This window comes from Spea bombifrons, chromosome 4, assembly GCF_027358695.1.
Source record: "Spea bombifrons isolate aSpeBom1 chromosome 4, aSpeBom1.2.pri, whole genome shotgun sequence".
Lineage (NCBI taxonomy): Eukaryota > Metazoa > Chordata > Amphibia > Anura > Pelobatidae > Spea > Spea bombifrons.
The window spans coordinates 68,220,955-68,246,550 of NC_071090.1; the positions used below are offsets into that span (position 1 = coordinate 68,220,955).

The following is a 25,596-nucleotide window of genomic DNA, read 5'->3' on the forward strand; positions in this document are numbered from 1 at the left end:
ATGTAAATTACACTTTAAGTATAGCCTGTTCATCACAAGTACACGGCTTCTTGATGCATTTGTATTTATTGATCTACTTATTCTAATCTACATATTGCTGACATGTAATAATGATGAAGAGATGGTTCAGATTTGATTCTTCTTCTTCCAGAGCACCCAGAAATTAATGGGCTTTCATGCCAGCTTTGCTGAATTTCTCAGCTAATTTTGGCCAGATTTTTTTGGAACCTTCATCTTGAAAGACTTGGATGCAGGCTTCTTGTCCTTGTAGATGTGTTTAGAGATCCACTCAAGGAAATACTGGGTAGAGGTGTAAACTCCAGGGCTTTGCTTCTGGCCACAGCCGGAGCCCCAGCTAGCTATGCCAACCACAGTGTAGAACTTAGCTTTGCTTATTTTGCACATCAAAGGTCCTCCACTGTCACCCTGTGTGAATCAAAAAAAGAAAGCATTTCTATTAATAATTACCATAACCTCAGCTGTTCCTTGACCCAATTTTATGAAACAAATACTGTCCAGGATGTTAAAAACATCAACAATGTATCCTCACTGAGTTAGAAGGGAAGGAGGACAAAATGGGCTTACCTGGCAACTGTCGATACCACCCTGTTCATATCCGGCACACAAGTTGTAGTCGCCCAAAGCTCCATTGTACCAGGTTCGACGGTTGCAGCGTTCCACTGGAATTAAATTCACAGGAGCTTCCTGGAGGATGTCCGATGTTTCAGTGGCTGAAAAAGAGTTACAGGGCTGGCCTCAGAAGTATCGGGGCCCTCTAGAAACATAAAGACACGGCCCCATCCCACTTCCCACCCCATGCTCCTTCTTTCACTCTTACAATGGGGTAAAAAATACCCTAAAGCTTGCAATGGGGTTACCAAGGTTCAGAAAGGTGCCACAAGGGCACACAAAGGGATAATGAAAAAGCCTATTCTTATGTATAAAATCTATGGCTAAAGCTGTACTTACAGGCTTCTTCAAGGATGCCCCAGCCCGCGATGTAGCAGTCATCCGTTTTGCTCAGAATGGCTTGTTTGGCAGGGAGACACGCTGGCTGAGTGTATTCGTCAAATGCTAGAGGCTTACTCAGCCTGAGCAAAGTGATGTCATTGCGCTCTGTTTCTGGGTTGTATTTCTCGTGTTGAATCTTGTCTCTTATAGTTCGGATCTGAACCTTTTTCCCCATGTCTGAAAGTTGGTTAGCGCCAAACACAAGTCTCCAAGTATGATAGTCACTGAATAAACCAAACCAATTTTTATTAGTGAATTTAATTTTTCAGGCATTAATACATCTCATACTGACCTAAATGTTTGCCATGATTGTTTTTGACACAAAGGGACAAGCCTCCATTAGCTTAATTATTGTAAGACATATAAACAGGGGTTTTAGTTTCCCCAAAGTTGTGTAGTAAGCAGACATTCAGCAAATAAGCATGCTTATGGGTTCTCCTAAAGAATGGATGACTATGGTTCTGATTAAAGGATTTCTGTTAAATGTTTCTACTAAAAGACCTCAATTAGCTGTGACACAAAACACACAGAGCCACCACCTTCTGAACCCATCTAACTCTGCATATTCTCCCATAAAACAATTTAAGTTACTTACTTGCCGCGATCTTTGAAACAATGGGCAGCTGTGAGAACCCACAAATTATTCAGGACAACACCGCCACATAAATGATAATACTCATAGTCAATGTCCTCCTGGACACTCACTGCCCAGGGCCAGGTACCAGGCTCCGCATCCTTTCCCCCCACCACGCGGGAGCCACGGAAAGCGTCAGCTAGGGGTCTATTTCCACAGACTGAAACAAAAACAAAACTTCATTTAAAAAACAGGGTGTCACTGTAAACTGTAAAATGTAATTGTTTTTTTTTAAATGGCAATTATAGACATTAACCTGTTTTAAATACACAAGGGGGTGTTAAATAGTTAATAATAATAGAATGAGCTGTAAAACTTTAAAACATCCATAAATTGTAAAGTTAATGGTAACAATCTTTGCCGGATATCCTCCCTAAAGCTTTTGATGCCAAATTATCTGTAATAACCGATAAACTCACCTTCTGAGCTCTCAGATGGCACCAAAAGAACCCAAATTATAAAACCAGTCAGGAACAGCTTCATGCTAATAGATCCACATTGAAAAGCTATCTACAAGGAGAATCAATTATTAGTTCAAAAAACAATGAAGGTGTGAAACACAGCAAAATGACGAGGCAGGGTGAAAAAACAATAAATAAATAAATACAAATCACATAACTGTACAAAAGTACATTATTAACCCCTTAATGACAAACTGTACGGGCTCAAAATGCATTGTTTTCAATGGGTTTAGGGACCGCCCATTGTCCTTAAGGGGTTAAAACAGATATGGATTCACTGCTTCTCTAGCATATAACAAAGTATTAATATACTTATGTTAAATGAAATATGGTCGTTAAATGTGATTAATGAAATTAATTGAAACAAGAAAATGGAAGACCAACCTTGTCTTATGTTATTTCATTAAAAACTATTTAATATGGAAAAGCCTGGTTTTGTGTTTTGGAGGTCACCCAACTTTGTTCATAGCCTTTGACCCTATTTAAAGCAGAGAGTATAGCCAGTAATGCTTAGCCTTGTGAATATCCAACAGAGAAGTACATAATTATACTTCTTATTATATCACCTATGAAATAGTTTAAATATGACCGGTAAGCAAACCGTTATTTGGCTCAACCGCCATTTTTTTGCTACCAAGAACGTGCAGTGAGAAGGTGTGTTGTTAATCATGGGGGCTTCAGTTTCAAAACCAAAGAAAATATTAACATTTAAGAAATTACAGTTACTACCCCATCTGGAAAAGCTTTATCAAATGGGTGAAATCATCTCTTACCCTTGCAAAAATGATAACGTTTGGGACCTCTCACAGGTGCAGCCGCTCTGGTTCCCCTCCGGCAAGAATAACAGAAATAACTGCCGCATGAGCAGATAGTTGTGGCGCATGCCAGAAGGTAATGGTAGAGATATATCCACACGAGTATAAAATTTCAAACGAGCTTCATTGTTCCTCTTGAGGAGCCATAAGAACAAAGAAAGGAGTCCTTATCTTAACGCGTTTCGCCCACTGGGCTTCATCATAGACACTACTTCATTTGGTGATGAAGCGGCAGGTTAAGCAATGTATGGCCATATCATGTGATGAATTCCAAATATATATATCGTATTTGCTTGATTATAAGGCGACCCTGATTATAAGACAACCCCCTAAAATCTGAATATTAATTTATAAAAAAAAAACAGAGCCTTAATATAAGACTACCCTATAAGAAAAAAAGTGTTACTAGTAAATTCTAATTCACATGTAAATTATGTTTTCATATTTAATAAAAAACTATGATTGAGAAAAATGCATTTCTTGTTTTTATTTCCTTTTATTTGCCAACCTGCCCCCCAGTTATGAGACAGTGATTTCACTTAGTTCTAATGAATTTTATTAATCAGTTCAATATATATTGTTTTTTATTAGTATATGTTTAGTTACTTTACCTTTTTTTCAACTATACTAATGAGGCCATACAAGAAGCAATTATATAAGTGAGGTGCATTTAACATTTTCATTTTAATACATACATGATACACATTCAAAACACAATAATAAATAAATTATTTTTATTATATTATTATATAAATTATTTATTTATAAAAATGTAGTTATCATATAGTCATCTGTAACATAGGTTGATGTCCATTTTTAGGATATTTTATTATGATATCAAATTGTGTAGCATTAACTAAGCTTAGGAGTGTCATCAGTACCTTACCAAACAGTAGTTTTAGTGAAATGCTCTCATCATCCTAGGAGTTAATAGGAAATTTGTCTTCTGCAATATGACAGGCTTGTTTTAAAAAAGTGAATCATCATCTTCATAGACCACACATCAAATTAGTACTTAGCCAATGAAACTGTAGAGGTTAAATTATCTTTATTTTCAGAGGACATGCACCAGAATAATACTGACCAATGCCCAAAATGGTGTGGAAATGTTAAAAAGGAATACATGTTATACTCGCTCATAAATATTATATGAAGTCATTTCTACATCATTTTGGATGTCTAGTACATTATTATCTCTGTTATGGTCATATCCGTTTGTAATGGTACGTAATATAGTTTTAATAACTACCTATTTCCGCTCACATTGGTTCAGTTATTCATAGCAGAACATACTATTTACTCGGGTAAAAATATATATACACAGTATATACACACATGTGTGCGTCAGAATGAGTGTGCTTGGCATAAGCACTTTGAAAGAAATGTATAACAGTAGAGAATATAAAAATCACGAAGAGCAAAAGGTGCTCAAACCCCAATATCCAGCCAGTAGTTTGTGGGAATCGGGGGTCACTGTAGATGAAGCTGACCATCAGTTAATGTTATCGTTGCACCTGGCAACTTGAAAATAATAAAAATCCATCTCAAATGGATTGGTGATTGTGTTAAAAAACACAAATAGTTGTCATGTTATGCTACTCTATCAGTAACAGTATCGGAATATTTTTTCGGGGGCAGTGTGGTATCAAAGCCAAAATAATGGCAATGTGTATTTCCTTCATACTCTCTGTACCTGTCGGCCCGGTAGAGCACTAAGCGAGAAGTATCACTAAGTAATGTGGGCAGACTTCATTCCCCTTGCAGTTATTTCATCTACTCTTTGTGTTTTTGTGAAGTCAATTACAATGTATTACCAGACATACTATTAATAGTCTCCTTGCTATGCTGTCTAACGTACCTATTAATATCCCAGTTAGAGGACTGAATATAATCTTTAACATTTAAACATGTCACATCCACGGAAACGCTATGTTAATTGTGCTACAAGCCTTAAAACACACAGTATTCAAAAGATTGAATCCTATAGATTCCACTGTAAGAAATCATTAGTTATACCAATTTGTAATTCTAATCTAATGTACAGTTTTTACAATATTGCAGTCAAATCAAATATAAAATTCCTTAAGTACTTAGAATATAAGCTTTATGGGGAATGGGCTTTCTTTCCTAACGTATTCATACGTACTGTAACCAATCAACGTGCATGTAGACTACTATATTTACTATTTAATTTCCCTTTAATTAAACTATAAAGCAATACATACATCTGTTGGTGCTTAAAAATTGCCATACACCTATAAAAGCAAATACTGCTATAAGGCCCGTAGCATTGTAAAATTATCCAGGAGACCTGCTTGTGGCAGCCAAGCTAGGGCTAGCTTGCCCAATGGCCATCTCCTGCCCATTCAACTTAGACAAAAGAGGGGACAACGTATGGTCTCCCTCAAAAATTCAAATCCACCCCCATGTGTCCTTAGGGGTCACCGTGACCGGTGAAACCATGACAGCACTCATTTAAATGTCCCGAGCTGCAGCTTACCACTCTTGTCTGATCCTCAGTTTGTCTTGGAGATGTTGGCTTTCTGACCCGTAGTCCTGACATGTCTGATTCCTGAGCTATGTGTGACGCCTGGTTCATTTGACTCCTCTCTGTCTAGCCTTTTGTATCCTGTTGACCACTTCTGCATCAAACCTGGCTTTTACTTGACTAGCTACTCTGTGTACCAACATTGGCAACATCCGACTCCCCACTTTGTGTACCAAAGCATCTTTTGAGTACCTGCTCAGCATACCTAACCCCGCTTTGTCTGACTACCTGTCCTGTGTAACAATCACGGCCTCCTGTGATTGTCAGCTCTCCAATCAAGTGATATCTGGCCTACCCTATAGTTACTTTCCCACACTACCACATAGTCTCTACCGTAATAGTCATTACCTAAATTTGCACACTCTGGGATCATCTAGTTTCAGGCATGTTGCGTCATTATCTTTATTAATAGAAATGGCTCAATTGACTTTTGTAAATGCTTTATTTTACGTATTTACAACAATTATAGAGTACTGCTGAGAGCATTTGAAAGCAAAGATGGTTCGTCTACACATACTTTTGATTCTGAAATGGGTTAATATTAAGGATGGCATATTTCTATGTGCCTAAAGGGTATGCAACAAAGGAAAGGACACAGGATATTATATACTACGTAATAGCCAGGTACGCATATTCTATTCATGTAAGTGGTAGGAAAGTGCTCCTCTGTATATATGTACAGAATAATATATATCATTTAGCTGTATGCAAAGAGCATACAATGTTCTGTCCCATTTTAGACACTTGTGAATTGCAAATTGTTGCTTACCCCTCTAGCACTACTTTGAATGACAAAGCCTGGCACATTTATCAAGGACACCTAAGGCATAGGATATAGGACTGCAATGGCCAGGGCTGTCTTGTAGTTTACTGGCAGATAGTAGTTTGTAAGCATCTCCCTCTAGGTTGTCTAAGACAGAAGGGCTAAATGGGCAGCTACCCAGATTCCCTGGAATCCTCAGGAGCTCGTATCTGTTCAGCAGTATTTAAATCCACTAGGGAGAATCCTGCTTGTAAAAGGACTGAATGGTAGTTGAGATGGAAGGAGGGCACACGATTTGCTGAAATGAATCTGGTGTGATGAGTGAGAGGAGGCTGCACCAGAAAAAAATGTGGTAATTGGGCAGTGGTTTCCTCAAGACCACATTAAACATAGAGGTTGCCCTGAATCAGATATGAGAAAAATGTGTTCTGCATTACAGAGAGACTATCAAATAAAGGCAAATGCACCCACTATAACACAGGCCTTTTGTGTGGTTTTAACTGGCTTTTTGTGAATTTACACTCCATACATGCCTATGTCCAGTACCTATCATACATGGCCATACATATAAATTTGCTTTTTGTCTTTAGGAAGGAATACATAAAATGCATTGGTTGTTGATGTGTCTCCTGTATATACTTTAAAAACGTTTTTCTTTATTAATGTAATATATAGCAGGCACACATGTTATGTTGTACTCAAATCCAAAGTTGATAAGTAGGGACCATGGTATTTGTAATGTGATCAACTACTTCAAAGGTGTATATGACGGTATAGGAAGTTTGTTCACATATTACTAATTTTTGTGCATATATGTAACTAAACACCTGGCATAGGTCTCCAATGGAAATATATTGCCATGATGCTTGAGAAATTTCTACTGAAAACTAGTGTTGCTCTTTAGTAAATATCGACAAGGGACGCATTTTTTGTGCATAAAACATTTATTTGAGGTGCAAGTTTACATTAGTGTGGAAAGCTAACTGCAGTTTGAATGCTGATGCAGGCAGCTTGCCAATTAATTTAATAATGGAAACTATTTTATAATGAAATGTGATGCGTCTTGTAGCCAATAAATGCATTTTTTTTAAAAAAAATCTTAAAAAAGCACAAACCAATTAGACTCCCCTGTATTACATTTTGTATTGTATCTTTATTTATTTTTTTTATTTTTATTTTTTTTCCCAGAACATGTACATTTTTCCTGAGACAAGTGTTATGTCCATGCATGTTAATACAGTACTTATTGCCATGAAAATAAAAGTTTTAACTGTTTCAACAGCAATGAAGAATCTGGGTCAACAGAAATTGAAGTTACAGATTTGGCCATACACTGTGCCTGTGTCTTGATGTAACCAGATCAGAGGGCAGATTAACTTAATCCTGTCACATTGTAAGTGGCAATTTATACAGCCTTAAAACCACATAAAACATATCTGTTTTCTATTCTCTGATTATAGGAGCTTCTGTATAAGGCCTCTTCCCTGTCAAATCCCCTCTCAGTAGAAATAATGTACCGTTTTACTATTCTCTCCTCTTTTTTAAGCATACCTACATTTTAAATGATGATAATGCAAGCGAACACTCCTAACACCCATTAGTACATCCAGCAGTGGCGGAACTACCGGGGTCACAGGGGTCGCGACTGCGACCGGGCCCTGGAGTTCTGCCAGGCAGGGGGCCCAAGGGGTGCCGAGCGGTTGCTGAAAACGACCGCTCGGCAACTCTTGGGCCCCCGACTGACAGAAATCCAGGATGCCTCCGCTCCCCGCCGCTGCTGACGCCGCTGCTGCCGCCGACGCCGCCTGCCTCAGTGCTGCCCAGAGTGCAGTGTTGGGAGCGTGAGGCGTTTGTCTCGGGTGCCGGCGCTTCACTGGTGAGCGCCGGCATATGACGTCATATGCCAGCGCTCAGCGTGAAGCGCCCTTAACAGATTCTCGCATCGGGGCCCTGAGGTTTCTAGTTACGCCCCTGACATCCAGGAATATGTCTCATGTATTCTTTGGAGTATAATAATATGTCTCTCTGACTTCCAGATACATGGTTCTTCTTACAATTAAATATTCTGTAGTGAAAGATCAGAACATATATCAGTTAATGGACAACTTCACATGACGTTCCAACATAATGCAAAAACCTCAAAAAACATATTCAGTAGGACCATGTGTGTTGGAGGTCCTGTGGCAGTGCAGAAATTTGATAAATCAGTAACTATATATAGCTCCTTTCCCAGAGAGGCACCAAACCTGTTCAGAACCTTCTTCTAATTATCTCAAAACTCTTATCTATGACTCTCAGGAGTGCGACAGGCATATCAACATAGAGTTAGGTTACAAGTGCATTAACAGACCTCTTATGTACATATTACCTCGTAATGGTTTATGAAATTGGCACAGTAGTTTTCAACCTCCAGGCTGTTCAAATTCCACTGAAAACCTAATTTCTTGGCTATCTGAAAACAAATGATGTAGAACATAATTAGTGTACGTTGATTATTGTATGATAAAAACAAATTATCTGATATATTCTTTCATTTACACGGACATTACTAACAGCTCCTTATAGATGCCTAGCACCTATTTATCTTCAGTGTAAATAGATGTATTGAAATGGTCCATATGGAGGCAACAATAAAATTGTTATATATTGTCATTTTATCCAGGCCCCATAAAGAAGTTGCTGGGTGATGTGTAGGCTTTTGAGAAATGAATTAAGGTATGATAAATGCTATGAATTGGAGAGCTTCTATAAGACCTGATAATTGCCACACACAGATTTCTGAAAATATATGCGCTTCACTGCTTGGTTTAAACATTGCGCTTCCTAGTTATTCTTTAATCCATGACACAGTTAAATGCCAACTTTTTTTAAATTGCTAAAATGATTAATTGCATGAAAGTGAAATATGATAAAAGATACATACGTACACTACCTTGTATCACTTTCTAGAGGATGTGGATTGCAGCACAATTGCTGTTTAATTACCGTATTGGCTCGAATATAGGCCGCACTTTTTTCCCCCACTTTAAGTTTTTAAAGTGGGGGTGCGGCCTATATTCGGGGTCTAGCGCCCGACGCCCAGGACATGCAGTCCCGGGCGCCGGGCAGGCAGCGGGGTTAAGATACAGATCCCCCGCAGCGGTGCAGGGGACCTGCATCCTTCTCCCCGATACGCTCAGACAGCCTCCCCTGCCAGCACTTCCCACGGGGGGGGGGTGCCGGCACGGGAGGTTATCTAAGCGTTTTACCTCTGCCCACCCCCGACTTACCGGAGCAGACTGCCGGGTGTCTTGCGGGGCCGGCGGGAGACATTTACGCAATACGCAAATGCAACTTCCGGTAACGGTACCGGAAGTTGCATACGCGTATTGCGTAGATGTCCCTCGCCGGCCCTGAAGACACCCGGGAGTCTGCTCCGGTAAGTCGAGGAGGGGGGGCAGAGGAGGACAGCGGCAGCGTATCGCGGGGAGGGAGGACAGCGGCAGCGTATCGCGGGGAGGGAGGACAGCGGCAGCGTATCGCGGGGAGGGAGGACAGCGGCAGCGGATCTCGGGGAGGGAGGACAGCGGCAGCGGATCTCGGGGAGGGAGGGCAGCGGATCTCGGGGAGGGAGGGCAGCGGATCTCGGGGAGGGAGCGCAGCGGATCGCGGGGAGGGAGGACAGTGGCAGCATATCTCGGGGGGGAGGACAGTGGTAGCATATCTCGGGGAGGGAGGACAGTGGCAGCATATCTCGGGGGGGAGGACAGTGGCAGCATATCTCGGGGGGGAGGACAGTGGCAGCATGTTTTTTTTGGTGCTTTTTTAAAGAAAAAAAACTTTTTCTTTAAAAAAGCACCAAACTTTTAGGGTGCGGCCTATATACGGGGGCGGCCTATATCCGAGCCAATACGGTACATCATGTTTGTCAGATCAACATTGAGGTCAGAAGTACATGACCAACATAGACACCTTAATCTGTTATGGTCAGGAGCGAGTCATTTTAGTACTTATTATTTTATTCTAATGTTAAATAGTTAGATATAACAATACAATGTTTAATGTCTGTTCTCAATTTTCAATAAATTCAATAACAATGTTATTGTTTTGGAGACATGTGTTTTAAAATTAATGGACTCTAAACTTGTTGACAGTTTTTGGTAAAATCAGGCAATACGTAATACTCCACTTGCATTATTCTCCCTTTTGCTTACCCCACCTGCCTACTGCTGTAAATTATTTTAATGAGTAAGATTGTCAGAACAGGAAGTAAAGATCCCGTTAAAAAGGGAGGATTAACCCACATCAGCATACATTACTGGCACACATGCATTCTTAGACTGCATTGTTAGAGTCCTTGGATTTTTATGCTAGCAAAGCAGCCATGCAACCCATGCTTGTTTTGGATGCTGGAGGAACCAGCCTCCCATCCAATAAGACTGCTTACTGTGAGCTGGGTGGAGGAGAGAGCTGGGGAGAGTGAATGAATGAAGGTGATCCGATGCGGTTCTGCTTGATGGAACAGAGTGTCACTGAAAAACCTTCCCAGAGACGGATTTGCAAAGACTGATTGCCTTAAGTAATTTGATTTTTATATTTGGTTAGATATAGAAATTCAACATTTTAGTCCCTACCCAGGCTTTTAAAAGGTAAACAAAATATGATTGCATTCAGAGATATTGAGGAAGGATTTATTGTTGGCTTTATCATATGAAAATATTGGAGCTTAATTCTGTGAATACTTATTTGGTATCTGTTATAAGACAAATGTTCAGAATAGACTTATGCCTAGAATATAAATGCTTAAAAATCCCAGGAGAAAAAGACATGGGAAAGAAGAAAAGGGTGAAAGATACTGGATGAAGAAATCACATTAAGAATAAAATGATGATGGATAAAAACTTAAAGAAGAATAACAATAGGCGAAATATGGTTTAGCCTTTTCAGTCCACAGGAACCAGCCAATGCAATGCCCAAATATCCAGAAGAAAACAGTAAAACATATTTATTTTTTTACCTTTAATCTGATTACTCTAATACTGAAAAATGATAATAACCACAATCCTTTACCTACATTTATGTTTTGTTTTAGTTGAATTGAAATGCCTGCAATAACTGAGTCAGTTTCTGTGTAAATCACTGCTGAAACAAAATATATTTTTACACACATCATGGAAACTGTAGCATTGGCAGTACTATGCAAATAAAAGAGTCACATTGTATAAAGCATTGGCATACACTGAATGATTTTCTAAAATGCCATGTAAAACCACACGTTGTAAAAGCATTTGATGTGGGTGGGGAGATGTACACAGATGGTACAGTGCTAAAGATGGTACAGTACTGTTCAATAATCAACATCACATTTTATTTCACATTCTTTAGTTCTGGTCTATAATCAGAGAATTAGCATTGACTACAAAGACTTATGCAACCTCTTGCCTTGACTAATGAACCTTTCACCTCCTTAGTATCAAGAGGTTATCCCAGCATTACACACTTAGCAATTTGCTGGAAAGTTTGCAGCAGATTTGTAGTTTCAAGTCACCCAAATCATCATGCATGATGTAGAACCATCCCTGGCAAGTGTCTCCTGCAAGCAGTGCTGACATGGACCTGTATAATACATAGTTTAATCAGTAAAATAATGGTTTTATAGGGCAAAAAATTTGGCAACATAAAATTTACAGGGGTCTGTAAGTTGGAACTGCAAATGTCTTGCAAACTGTCCTGCCAACTCCTGCTTTGGTGAATAGTGTCCAGTCTTTATTTGTCATAAATATAGCTTTATATAGAGTGTTGATATACTGTATATGGTAAAGTCCAAAGCGGTTATAGCACTTTTGCCATATTATTTTCAAGCATAATTTCCCTTAATTTCCCATAATTATATATAGTTTTTTTTCCAGGTCAAGTAGGGCTCTTTTATGAAACCTTACATTTATTGAAAAAACATCACTGTTTTGCCTAAACTAATTATATAGCCAGTACTGATAATGTATATAATATTCATTTATTTGTCCTCATTTTGGAATGATCCCATTTGCCATTGTATTCTTTAAGTTTATTTTTATGGATCTTTACCCAAAATCTATGGATCAGCAGTAAAATATGCCCCCCCACAATCCTAGTTTTAAAAAATAGCCCTTTAGAGTTAAAAATGGACAGCTTTACAATGACTGCTGATCACTGTATAATAGTATGATCAAACCCATTAAAGTACCAATTTATAACAAAATATGTTTTCGTATTCACCCTAGCTGTCTTCCTTGCCTCTCAGCCTCACGATCAGTGTGAAGCAGAGAGAGGCAGCAATCACTGTCAACTGTTGACATACATCACCGTTGGTGGGAACATGCAATCAAGCAATCACATGCACGGAAGTGCCCTCTATGGGCTACTGCTAATCCGCTTGGGTCTTCGGGCAGTCAGCAGCCGTGGTCTTGCCACCAGTCATGGCTGTAATTATCCATGATTGGTGGATGATGCGATATTGAATGGATCTAAGATGTAATATAAAGGCTGGTTTTGTATAGACAAAATAGTACATCCTTCTCCCTTAAGGGCTTAATGTTAAAATGTATTACACTGCTATTGTGTATAATAAAGGCGCAGTCACTATTTCCAATGTCTTTACTGAATATTTGACCACACATCTACATTAGTTAAATCCAGGTGTCTATTTTAGGAGAAAATCATTTAGCACATCGAATAATTTGATTCCTTTTGCTGAACTACTTGCCAATTATTCTAGTCTGTGGCACTATTGTATAAATCTTTCATGAGGTTGGTATGGTATAACATAAACTCTTTTGTGAATCATATCAGCATGTTGGGCAGATCCGGTTTAAATAAACAACATAACCAACGTCTATATTCCAAATGCAAATACTCTGCTGTTATTTTAAAAACATTGATCCCTTAACAGAAGCAAATAAATACATTCTGGATCACATACAATCTCTTTCATACAGACGGCCTAGTATCCTTTTTCCATGTATAACGTCAACAATATATTCCAGCATACGTAAGTCATTGTTCGTGTATTGCTTAGTTAACTCCAATTCCAGTAAGGAAAGATCTTGTTTTGGAACACTTTGTGAGTCATGGCTGCAATGCAGTTGCATTATGGGAACCTATGCATATATTTTATGACTCATTGTCTGAGTGACTAGTAAAACATTATCGTCACTTGAAACATAAGTTTTCCTTTAGGATAAAGACATGTCCAAAATATAATCAGTCCCATTTCTCTCTCTCTTTCTCTCTCAGTCAGGATACATTTCTCCTCATAGGCTGTGCAATACATATATATATATATATAAGAGCAAGTTAAGCTATTCATAGATACCTAATTAAAAGCACACCGTGAAGTGCATCTGATCAGATGGTATAATGGTAAAAATACCAAATAGTAAAAGTAAGTAAATGAGCTCACCCTGCTCATCTGCTTCATTAAGATACGATTATTATTTTTGTTTTATATAGGGTCATCATATTCCACAGCATCGTAAACAAGTGGTATATATATATAACATAAAAATAACAAGAAATCTACTTAGAGAAACAAGAGCTTACAATCTAGAGGGAGTTAGTGTGTATTACACAAGAGATAAAAGTGCCACTGGGATAGACTAACCACATTAGGATAAGTATTGTCCAAAGGCAGGTAAGGGACTAGAAAAGGTGAGCTACCGTAGATGGGAGGAAGGGCATTAACACGCAAGTTTGTAGGTGTCCTTAAAGAAGTGGGTCTTAAGGGATTTTTTGAAGGGACGAATGTAGTAGGAAAGACAGGCCAGGGGAGGGCATTCAAGATGGTGAGGCAGCCCATGAGAAATCTCTCAAGTGTGCATGAGAACTAGAAATCCAAGCACAGGACAGATGGGTATCATTGGATGAATGGAGAGACTGGGTAGGAGTGTATTTGGAGATGAGTGATGAGATGTAAGTAGGGTAATCGCTATGATGACCTTTAGAAGTAAGAGTCAGGATTTTGAAATGAATCCTCAAGCGTACAGGCAGCCAGTAAGATATTGACATTTATAAAAGGGGTATTGACTCGCAGGATGAAAAATATCATTTTGGCTCTGTATAAGTCAAAGGTCACTTTGATATAGTGCATATTTGGGCAACTGTACATTAAAAACACCTTATGGAACTTACAAACAAAGCAGTTATTGAGAAATGCTACAAAAGTTGAATTTCTGGCTTGGTGTCATACTTCCGCAAAAGAGCAGAACTCTTCCACTCGGGTGAGAGGGTATACTGGGAGGCTCTGTGCCCCTACCCATGTCTCTCTTTGGCCTTTGGAAATATTGGAAGGTATGCTTTATAGCCAGGAACGATTTTAGTACCAGGTGGCCCAGGCAACTCCAGCCTGTATCAGGGGGTGCTGGGGTAGGAAAAATAGGTGAAATAGGCACAGTGGGCACAATGTTGTTCTGATGTCACATACCTCCGTTCCAGGGACAGACTGACCAAAGGACATTCCCCACATTGCTTAGAGACCAAATGGGCCAGTAGAGATGGGCACTGAGCAGGGTCATGTAACCCAACACAGTTAGACATTTGGTAGATCCTAAAGCATGCAAAGGGAGGGAGGAGACTAAAGTTAGCTCCATTCCTTGGAGTTAACAGTAGGCTAGCTGTCAAGTTTGTGAACTGGTGACGGAGATGTGTGATACAACAATCTCCTTTCATTCTTTTATCACTTCACCCCCAAGCATATCATATTTTTTTCCATGAGTTTCCATTGATCATGCAAGCCTGCTTTTTACACATTTTTAACATAGAATATTTATGGGTATATGGAATTATATATACACAGGTATATATGATGCATGTAAACAGCAGGACTAATGTGTGTCTACATATACCAGTACATGTACTGACACATATATAGTTGTGTACAGTGGAACTGCAGGAAATTATTAATACACAATGTGGTCTATTCACTAAAGGGAGAGTTGTCAAGTTGAAGTCTAGAAATTCATTGTTTAAGGGCCAACGATAGCTGGTTTTCCAGCCAGAATGAATGAAATGGTCCTTGTAAGCAGATAAAGGGAATTATAGATGAACAAGCACAAGGGAGCCTTCTCCAATAAAGGTTAAACCATCTACCTGTTCTGGTTCTCTGTGTTCAGTGAAGATTCAGTGAATAATTGTGCATTAAAAAGGTTTACAAGTGGTGCATGCCTATTGGTTGTTTGTTCTGCCCTTCGCCTGCACCTTATTTGTTAATATAATCCAATGTGTCGTGGAAACCAACTTTGAATGTTTATCTTGTTTTATTTGTAGATTGTTCTGCACTGTGTAAAGCTTTCCTCGATAACCCAGTTCTCCTAGTGGAATACCCCTTAATTAAGTTGTGACTAGTTTTTCACTTCTTGCAAAAGAGCTAGCATTACATTGCTTCTTCAGGACCTCCAAAGCAACAGGGCTCTTGGCAGCTAAGAAAGAGGAGCAGCAACAGTGATGGTTTGGGGACTGATGGCCCCAAAAGTGTACAGTAAGCCTAGTTCCATCAAAGCCCTATATAGTATAGTATGTATAGTTCAATGGGTGAGGGGACCTTGAAGTAATCTTACTTATTTAACTGTACATTATATAGGGCTACCCAAGCTCTTCATGTATGCCTTTATAATTTATACAAAATTCAACGAGCTAAGACACAACTTTTCTGTCAACTTGAGTGAATAAACGCCATTAATTGCATAAAAATATAGTTTTCAAAATGTAAAAAAATGGGAGGGAGTGGCAGTGTAAGTGCAATCTGACTTCCTGTAAACTCCATGATCAGAGTTACAATCACCATTGCGGTCTGTTTTGTTATTAATTTTAGAGTTTTAAGAAGATATTAAAGAGAATTTTTTTATGAATCATCAGATGAGCTCGATATTTCTACCTTATTTGTGAGTGGTACTTACACCACTACACATCTATTTTTATTATTTACTATATTACACTATTTAATGTTTTTCTCCCTTTTTTGTCATTGCGCCCCAACTTTGGATATATGTATATTAAATGCATAGTGCATTATAACCAAACATATAAAACAAATAAAGCATGACCAGTTCCAGTTGTAAACTTCCCTTGAAGTTGCAAGAGACAGCAGCACTCCATTCCAAGGAGCCAGAATATTATTACAGTGATTTACTGTCACTATGCAACGACTTCTGTCTTGTACGTCACTAGCTTTTGTCCCATGCCATACAAAACACAACTAATAATCTTTCTGCTAAAAGAAAAGCTGAAAATAGAAACTGATTTGGGTAATTTAAACTAATGTTGTTGTTTAAGGGCAAAATTAAGTGTATAAAATGTCACTCATTTTGTAGTTTTATAGGGACAGCTAACATTATATAAAGATTTAAAGAAAGGCGGGTATAATGTGTATAATGTGTATAATGACAACACATACTTATTTCACCTTGGATACAATAAAAAAAGGTAAAAAATACCTTATTTGCTCGATTATAAGACAAGGGTTTTTTCAGAAAAAATACCCCTCGTCTTATAATCAAGGTCGTCTTCTAATCAGACCTTAAATGAGGTCTGACTATGAGACTAAGATCCAGATCCCTGCAGTGCTGCAGGGGACCTGGATCCTCCTGTCTGGTAACCTCAGCTGCTGCCGGCACTTCCACCGGGCGTCTGTCACCGAGCGCCGGTGAAAGTGCTGGCAGCAGGGGGGGTTGTCTGCGTTCATCGAGCAGACGTTCACCGTCTGTCAGAGAGGATAATTCCCTGCAGCGCTGCAGTCCTGGAAGTGATGGTACGCCCCCCACAGAGCCCTAACTTGAACATCATCGAGTCTGTTGGGGTTTCAAGAGAGAGGCAACTGAGACTGCCTAAATCCATAGAAACATTGAGCTTAGTTCTCTAAGATGTGTGGAACAATCTACCTGTCGAGTTCCTTAAAAACTATGTGGAAGTGTACCTAAAAGAAGGCAAAATGAGGTCACCCCAAAAATTAATCTGATTTAGGTTTTTCTTCTGTTCACGCACTTTGCATTTTGTTTTAAGGATAAAAATAAACTAAATGTTTTACTTACTTTTGTACAGTACTGTAGGTAAGTTTCAAGCAGGGATGTAACTGTAAATCACCCCAACTTCAAAAGCTAGTCTGTGCCATCATTGCCCGTGAACAACTTGTCTGTGCCTTCTTTAGCCATACAACAAATGTAAACACTTACACAAAATACATAAACTTACTCATACTAACACACACATGCTCACAAACAACTACATATGCATGCTCACACACAATTACACAAGAATGCTCGCACACACACACAATTACACACACACAAGTACAGTTCCATGCTCACACACAAGTACACATTTGTACATATTATGTACAAACACATACCCCTCCCGCCCCCGCTTACCTCTTACCGCTCCTGCAGCTTGCTGTCTGGTTGCTCACACACTATGCGTGCAGCCTTGGTTTCACCATAGGGGTCACGTGACCCCTATATGCTCCTGCACCGCATCAATCCAAGTCGGAAGGGCCCTTTCTAAACAGTTTTAAAACCGGTAAGGAGAGACAAGAGCATATCGGGGTCACATGATGGTTTCAAGTAAAATATTCGATTGTTGATGCCTCATTCCCACTCCGAATAAACTTCAAATTTCCCCTAGCAGGCAGTAAATACTAGAGTTATAGTCATGACTTTTAACTCCAGCCTTTCAATGACTACTTAAGAAGCAGAAATGACAGACCTCACTAAGCACACGCTAAGATTTGAGAGCACATAAGGTAATTCCACTTAGGGCAGATGGAAAGTAGAGCCAATAAAATAAAAACACTTAATCAAGTTCATTTCAGGCAGCAGGAAAAACTTGTATTCAAATGGCCTTAAGAAAAAAGTTTTGCTTGTGCACTAAAATATATAAAAAATAATCAACAGTAACTGTTTTAGCTTGTAAACCAGGGCTCATAAAAATCCAGGTCAATCCAGAGACATGATAAAGGAGGTGTGAATGAAAGGGCTAGTATCTAGCAGGGGAGTAGGCATCATAAGATTGGCATCAGACAGCTGCATAGAACAAAGGTTGATCTGGGCTGTCTTGCTGATAAGCATTGAATATGATAGAGATGGTAGGTGCTTTTTCAGTTGTACGTCCCAAGGAGTTAGCCAGTTTATTGCAAACAAAAGGTATCATCTTTACCAAATTTCTTTCTCTTTTCCTATGACTAACACTGTACAACTCTGTACCTAAGTACTTAAATGTTTTTTATTCCATCCTCCTTCTCTCTGCCAAGCTATACATATTAAGATCATTAATATAGGTATGGAATTCACTTCCAAGGGAGGTGGTGTTATCCAATACATTAGATACCTTCAAAAGGGGCCTCGATATTTTCTTAGAAAGGCATGACATACAGGGATATAAATAGAATAACATTAATATTTAAGAGCTTCTTGATCCAAGGAGAAATCAGATTGCCTCTTGGAGTCAAGAAGGAATTTTTTTCCCCTGATGGCAGAATTCGAAATAGCTTAATTAGGGGTTTTTTTGCCTTCTTTTGGATCAAGAATAGGAAGGTTAGGTAGAAGGGTTGAACTTGATGGACTTAGGTCTTTTTTCAACCTTACAAACTATGTTACTATGTTACTATGTAAAAGTTTGAGATCTCAATCATTTAATGTTTCCTGATAATTTCTTACCTGCAAAACACATCACTTTTTTAGCTCTCCTAGCCAATGTGTCAATATCCTTCTGGAGATGTGGTCTCCTGAACTGTACACAATAGGTGAGGCCTGACCAGAGATCTGTAAAGCAGCATAATCACCTCCCTGTTCCTGCTACTAATGCCTCTCCCTGTGCAACCAAGCATCTTGTGGATCTCCATCACCACCTACCCCAGCGATCTGCCCTTCACACTGAAGGGCATCACCGGGGCCACCCGATGCGTGCGGTGACGTCACACGCAATGACGCGATGATGTCACCGCGCAACTTTATTAATAACTGACAATTGTCAGTTAAAGAGGTATGGGGGCATGCTGTTTAGATGCGTGTATCTCAGGCATCTAAGCAGCTACAGATATATATACATATATGGTTGGAAAAGTAACCGCCTCACCTTTCCAACTGTATAAGGCTTTCCAATGGTATAAGGTAATAGGAGCAGGTGAAATTTTAGGAATGCCAGAATCTGTGAAAGGCTACATGATCTACATGACTTTCTCTCACATACATTGGCAGTTACTGGAAAAAGCAAATTGGTTCTTGGTCATTGAAATTGTGCACAGGTTGTGTCAACTACTACAGGGAAATCAAGCTAAACCTAGGCCTGTTATCTTTAAACCCTTTAGTGGGGCTATATTTGCTGTTTAACTTTAATGCAGAGACGGCATTTGACAAGGTGCCCTGTTCCTTCTTATTTTCTCCTAGAACAGCAGAATTTTGCAAGTGCCTTCATAAAATATAAACAAAACAGGCCTTCATTTTCAACAAATAACCAGAACTTGACCTCATCCTGTGGAAAAGATGACTGCTTTCCCCTCTACTATTCAACATTACATTAGATCTTTGTCAAATCTCATCTTCTCTTTTATATACAGGCATATCTATTCATGATCATGAGATGAGAATTACCGATTTTGCTGACGATATGTTTTAATTTATAGGGAACTCATGGTAACCACTTGTCATTAATTACTTTGCCAGGCTTCAAGATACATTTTGAACAATCAGAAGCCATATTGCTTTCTGACTGAAGTTTTTATGACCATTTAAATGTACCTAGTCCAAACCTTTCCCCAAATACATCACACAGTCATATACAATAAATATTACACCATTGATTATGCAGACTCTGACTGATTATGTATATGGCACAATCTGCCTTTGAATTTTGTTGGAAGGGTAAACCAACAAAATTAATCCAGATCCAACAAAATTAATCCAGATTTTAAGTAATCTTTCCACGCTTTCTATATAAACTCAGTGTGTTGCCTATTTAAACAAGAAATTCAACATGTTTATTTGGTGAGAGAGGAATTATCAAATTAGTGCCCAAAAAGCATATCAAAGGAACATCACTGTAGCTTGTCTGTTATTTTATGCAAGTGTGGATCTCACTCTCAAATTAGTATGCAATTTGGAGGGTAAATCAGAGCTTTTGTCCCCAGTCCAAAAAAGTTATTTACTACATACTTATGCTGACATCCCTCTGTGTCGCTCCAACCTCCTCATTATGTCTACCATAATGGCATTGAGGCAACAACTAGGCTATTGTCACAGGGATGCAAAAAGTACATCTTCCCAGTAAGGAAAATATTCCATTATCTAATAGATCTTACAGCCAAACTGTGGGAGTAAAGAAAAGGAGATGGGTATATAACAGGTACAATCTAGATACCATTGAGTGACTCATCAATATTTTTGTTGTGCTTTCACTGTCTGTCAAAGCATTCTCAGTCTTGACTTCAAACAGAGTTGAAATGTAACAACATTAATAGGACTTTTAATTAATATTCTATGGACTCAAAGTACTTTTACATCACTATGCACTTGTAATTGTTACTACTCTGTGACACAAAACAAAATAAAATAATGTTCTTGAAAATAAAAAATCATGTATTACGGTCCTTATTTCTTTGAGTGTTTGAGATTTGTTGTTGAAAGCCAGATCTTGTTCCCATCCTTGCATTGGTGTGTTACTATGTTGATCAGCAAACCTTTTCAGGTTTATATTTTATATATATGCATTTTGGAGATAATTGTATGGTGCCTCATTCAGGTGAGGTACCTGAGGTAAATGTGTTACTGCAAAAAGATTGGGAAATGCAGATGGGTTAAATGGAGACATTTTTATTAACTGGTGCAACTGGCTATTATAAGTAAATTCTGCTAATGGCAGCCACTGGACCCAAATTATCTTGAGAGCTGAAGCATTTGCGTTACCATTGAAAGGCAACGATTGCCTCCTAAACTTCAATGTTGTAGATGTGATTAGTAAAATAAATAAATAAAAAATTTTATACTAATAATAATAAAAAAAATGATAACATGTAAAAATAATTTTCCACCGATGTGCAGTTCCAAAAAGTATATCTTCAAACAATTCTCGCATGGAAAGAGTTAAAATATTGGCATGTTAAATGCCCATGGGCATTTGCCCGGTGGGCCTGGCCAGTCTAACTGTAATTGGGCTGTAACGTGAATAGAAACGCTGCTACTGCTCGGCGCCCCTCAGTCTCCTCCACGAGGCCTCTACCTCCGTTGCTGTGCCGGCATTTCATGCTGAGAGCCGGCATATGAAGTCATATTCTGGCGCTCAGCAGTGAAGCTGTGCGCGCCGCCGCAGAGCAGGGTGACGGAGGACTCCCAGCGCAGAACTTCAGGGTAAGTTAACTACAGGGAGGGGGGAGAGGGTAGATAGTGGGTAGGTGGGTACGGTAGATAGTGGGAAGGGGAGGTGGAGAGGGTAGATAGTGGGTAAGGGAAGAGGAGAGGGTAGATAGTGGGTAGGGGTGGGGGAGAGGGTAGATAGTGGGTAGGGGAGGGGGAGAGGATAGATAGTGGGTAGGGGAGGGGGAGAGGGTAGATAGTGGGTAGGGGAGAGGGTAGATAGTGGGTAGATGTGGGGGAGAGGGTAGATAGTGGGTAGGGGGAGAGGGTAGATAGTGGGTAGGGGAGGTAGAGGGGGTAGAAAGTGATAAGGGAGGCAGTGGGGGTAGATAGAAAGGGGGACAGAGGGTAGAAAATGTGTAAGGGAGGGAGAGGGGCTAGATAGTGAGAAAGGGGGGGTAGATAGTGAGAAAGAGGGTAGTAAGAATAAATAAGTCTGAATGAGTGAGTATGAATTAAGGTGTGGATGAATTGTCTGAATAAGGGAGAGAATTCATGAATTTGTCAGAATGTATTAATGAATATGTGTAAATGATTTGTGTGAATGTGTGAGAGAATAAATGATTGTGTGAATGAAAGTGTGAATTAGTGAGTGACTGTAAAAGTTTGTGTGTATCATTGTGGAAAGGCAAAAATTGCACAAGCAGGGTGTTGGAGCCATGGGGACCAAGATGGCAAAGGCAGGGTGTTTATGGGACAAAGATGACACAGGCCAGGCTGTTTGGGGACAAAGTTGACTCGTGCTGGGCTGTTTGGGGCAAGTTGTATATGTATAATTTGGGCTGGCTTTGGTGTGTGCAGCCTGTGATCTATGCCTGTAATTTAGGGGTTTTATTCATACCTTTAATGCAGGTGAAGACTCCTTTAGACTTCAGGTCACTCCCGCAAAGGGAATGACCCATTTTTGGACAGAGAGAGGGGCCAGAAAACAGTGTCCAAAAACGCAGTGCCAGAAAACGTGTCCAAAAACATAGTGATGGCCTCGCCGTAAGTTCGATATCGTGCAATCAAAAACCAAATTAATAGGCACTCGTGAAAAACAGAGTGATTAAATAAATAAATAGGGGCTAGCCATTTCTGGCCTAGCCAGATTCAAAAAAATTCTGCTTGACCCCAAGCCCATAAGGGTCAAGGGGAAAAGCGTACAAAACAGGCCGCCAAAGTGGATTGTGCGCTTAAGGCAAGAGGATCAGTGTCCTCCCCCCAGGCCATACGGGTACTACACTTGATCTTAGCCAACAAGGCCGAGAAGCTGAGTTTTTATGTGAATTCCAATTGATCTATATCTGCAAAGCAATTTTTTGGGGTTATTCTGTAGCTCCATATCTGCTATGCTATGTTTCCATACATTATAATTGTATACCTGCAAATACAGGATTGGTATGTCGGATTCTGTTTATTTGATCTATACCTTCAGTGCGGAGTTCACAAGTTAATTTCAATTGATCTATACATGCAAAGCTGGGTTTGTGTGTTAATGTGTTGATCTATAGCTGCTGTCGGCATCAGGGTCTAATATTTATATATATTTCGTCTGCAGGGGCTAATATTAATATATATGGGCAGCAGGGTCTAATATTAATACATATCGGCAGCAGGGTCTGATATTAATATATATATATATATATATATATATATCGGCAGCAGGGTCTAATATTAAAGAAACTGCCTGTTCAGCTGTTATTTTGAAATCATGTTTCAAGAGATAAATACTTACGTGCATTTAATATGTCGTTAAAAATGCATGTCTAATGCATCTATGTGATGGGGCCATCACATAAATCAATAATAAAGGGAGGGGCTTGCTGGGGGCATTAATACAAATAGTGCTGGCTGGAGGCAATCATACAAGGGTCCGGGGGCAACACATTAATCCATTCTAAAAAGGTGCTGGCTGAGGCATCAATACACAAGGGACAAAAACACTAAGGGGGGTATAAATGACATTGCAGTGTGGAAAATTCATCCTGGTATAGATGTCTGTGTCCTGCTGTTTGTGTGTTTTTGGTTATCAGTATAGCGGAGCCTGTCCTGGTGTGTGTGTATGGGTGCTGGTGTGGCAGAGCCTGTCCTGGTGTGTGTGTGTGTGTGTGTCTGGGTGTTGATGTGGCAGAGCCTGTCCTGGTGTGTTTGGATGTCGGTGTGGCAGAGACTGTCCTGGTTTGTGTGTTTGGGTGTCGGTGTGGAAGAGCCTGTCCTGGTGTGTGTGTGTTTGGGTGTCGGTGTGGCAGAGCCTGTCCTGGTGTGTGTTTGCATGTCGGTGTGGCAGAGCCTGTCCTGGTGTGTGTGTGTATTTGGATGTCGGTGTGGCAGAGCCTGTGCTGGTGTGTGTGTGTTTGGGTGTTGGTGTGGCAGAGCCTGTCCTGGTGTGTGTGTGTGTCTGGGTGATGGTGTGGAAAAGCCTGTCCTGGTGTGTGTGTGTTTGGTTATCTGTTTCCTGGCACTTCATTTACAGTAGGAACTATTTCATTTTTACTTATCCAGAGATAAAACGCCCTCCTGAATTTGTAGTGACTTCAGGGGACAAAACATTGAAGGTCCTGAAATCATTTAGTGGAAAAGATAAGGTAATGTGTTATTATTTCAAGGATTAGTCACACTAAATTGTGGCTTCAGGCTTCCCATGTTGAATGACCAAGTATGTATATATATGTTTTTTCATAAAAATGGGCTGCTCAGTCTTAAATGCAAGGGCTTATTTTTTGTCCCAGTCCAGACCTGGGTATCTACTTCAAAGATACCCAAAATAGCACATGGAGACAAAATTACCAGATTTGGAAAAAACGCTACCTGTACTTATCGCCCAATAAAAAAAACCGAAAAAGGCAAAAAAAACCCCCATAAAAACATTGGGTATTTCTAGGACAAATATTAGAATCTATTGAGCAGGTTTTTTCATTAGCTTTTATAGACAAGTAAAAGATTTTTCAAGTAAAAATCAGAATAATCAAAATAATGACATCTAAAGAAAGCCCTTCTTGCCCTGGAAAAAAAAAGATATATAACTTGTGTGAGTTCAGTTAATGGGAAAGAAGAAAATTAGCGCTAAACACGAGCACTGGAGAAATGTAAAAATAGCCATTGTCACGAAGGGTACAAAAAATAAAACCGGCCATTTTCATGAAAGGGTTAATAATAATAATAATAATAATAATAACAACAACCATAATAACATTGCAGCAAGCAAGCCACATGACTTCAACTGTGCTTTCTCCACACTGGTGCCTGGGTGGGGCGCATCCACATCCCTTCTCCCTTAATTACTTATTTTACAGTCAGCCAAGGTCTTCCTGCAGTTGGCCCTTCCTAGTGTATTGTGAAGTCAAGCAATTGAAACCACAGCTCTCCTATAAACTCTCCCATTAGTGAATAGACACCTCTGAAGAGACCAAATACACACCTCTGAAGAGACCAAATACACATTATTCAGGGTTAGCCAAGCTCGTCCTTGAGCAGAAGCTCACTGTTGTGTAGGGAAATCAAGGAGCTTAAGTGGATTGAGCCCTTTATTGAGCAGACCTGAATTCCACAATCTACTCTGCCTTCACTGTGTAGTTATTAGGCTTCTGTTCGTTTGGGGCATCTCCACACAAGAAATTTCGTAAACAAAATGAACAGAACATACGTAGGACCAAAAGCGAACACACCAACACTAGTAACCCGACGAATCACGTGGTTGCAGTGTATACTATTACTTTACGTATTTTAGGGAACTGAGACTAGCGGGACGTTTTTTTTGTCGCGCCTTTGACGGTTCACATTACTTTCATAACGCATGTCGCTCCACAGAGATCTAAACGCGGTACGAACAAGCGCATTTTACTCATTGTCGCTACTTCCACGGCCATTTTTACGGAGTATAATATCATTATTAGTACAATAATAACAATAATGATATTATAAAAACGGGAGTAGCGACAATGAGCAAAACGTACTTAGAGCACCCAACTAAATGGCTGCTTCGATACAGCGCCGTGTACTAGAGACCTGCTGGACGTCTACAGTCTATTTTGC

The 25,596-nt window shown here is 39.6% G+C and overlaps 1 protein-coding gene across 1 annotated transcript; it reads right to left on the reverse strand.

Annotated features, from left to right (window-relative positions):
- Positions 1-201: 201 nt before the first annotated feature.
- Positions 202-25,430, reverse strand: LOC128491388 (acrosin-like). Its single transcript, XM_053463711.1, has 7 exons — positions 25,347-25,430; positions 8,601-8,684; positions 2,065-2,155; positions 1,607-1,805; positions 970-1,235; positions 586-731; positions 202-426 (listed from the first exon to the last, which is right to left on the reverse strand). The coding sequence occupies exons 1-7, from the start codon at positions 25,428-25,430 to the stop codon at positions 202-204; spliced, it is 1,095 nt and encodes a 364-aa protein (XP_053319686.1).
- Between the last annotated feature and the right edge of the window lie 166 nt (positions 25,431-25,596).

Coding starts and splice junctions, on each gene's coding strand:
- LOC128491388 (XM_053463711.1), bottom strand. CDS start 25,430: ATGGCCGTGGAAGTAGCGACAATGAGTAAAATGCGCTTGTTCGTACCG. Junction 8,685..25,346: donor GAGCGACATGCGTTATGAAA/GTAATGTGAACC, acceptor ATTTGTTTTCAG/ATAGCCAAGAAATTAGGTTT. Junction 2,156..8,600: donor ATTTCATAAACCATTACGAG/GTAATATGTACA, acceptor TTCTCCTTGTAG/ATAGCTTTTCAATGTGGATC.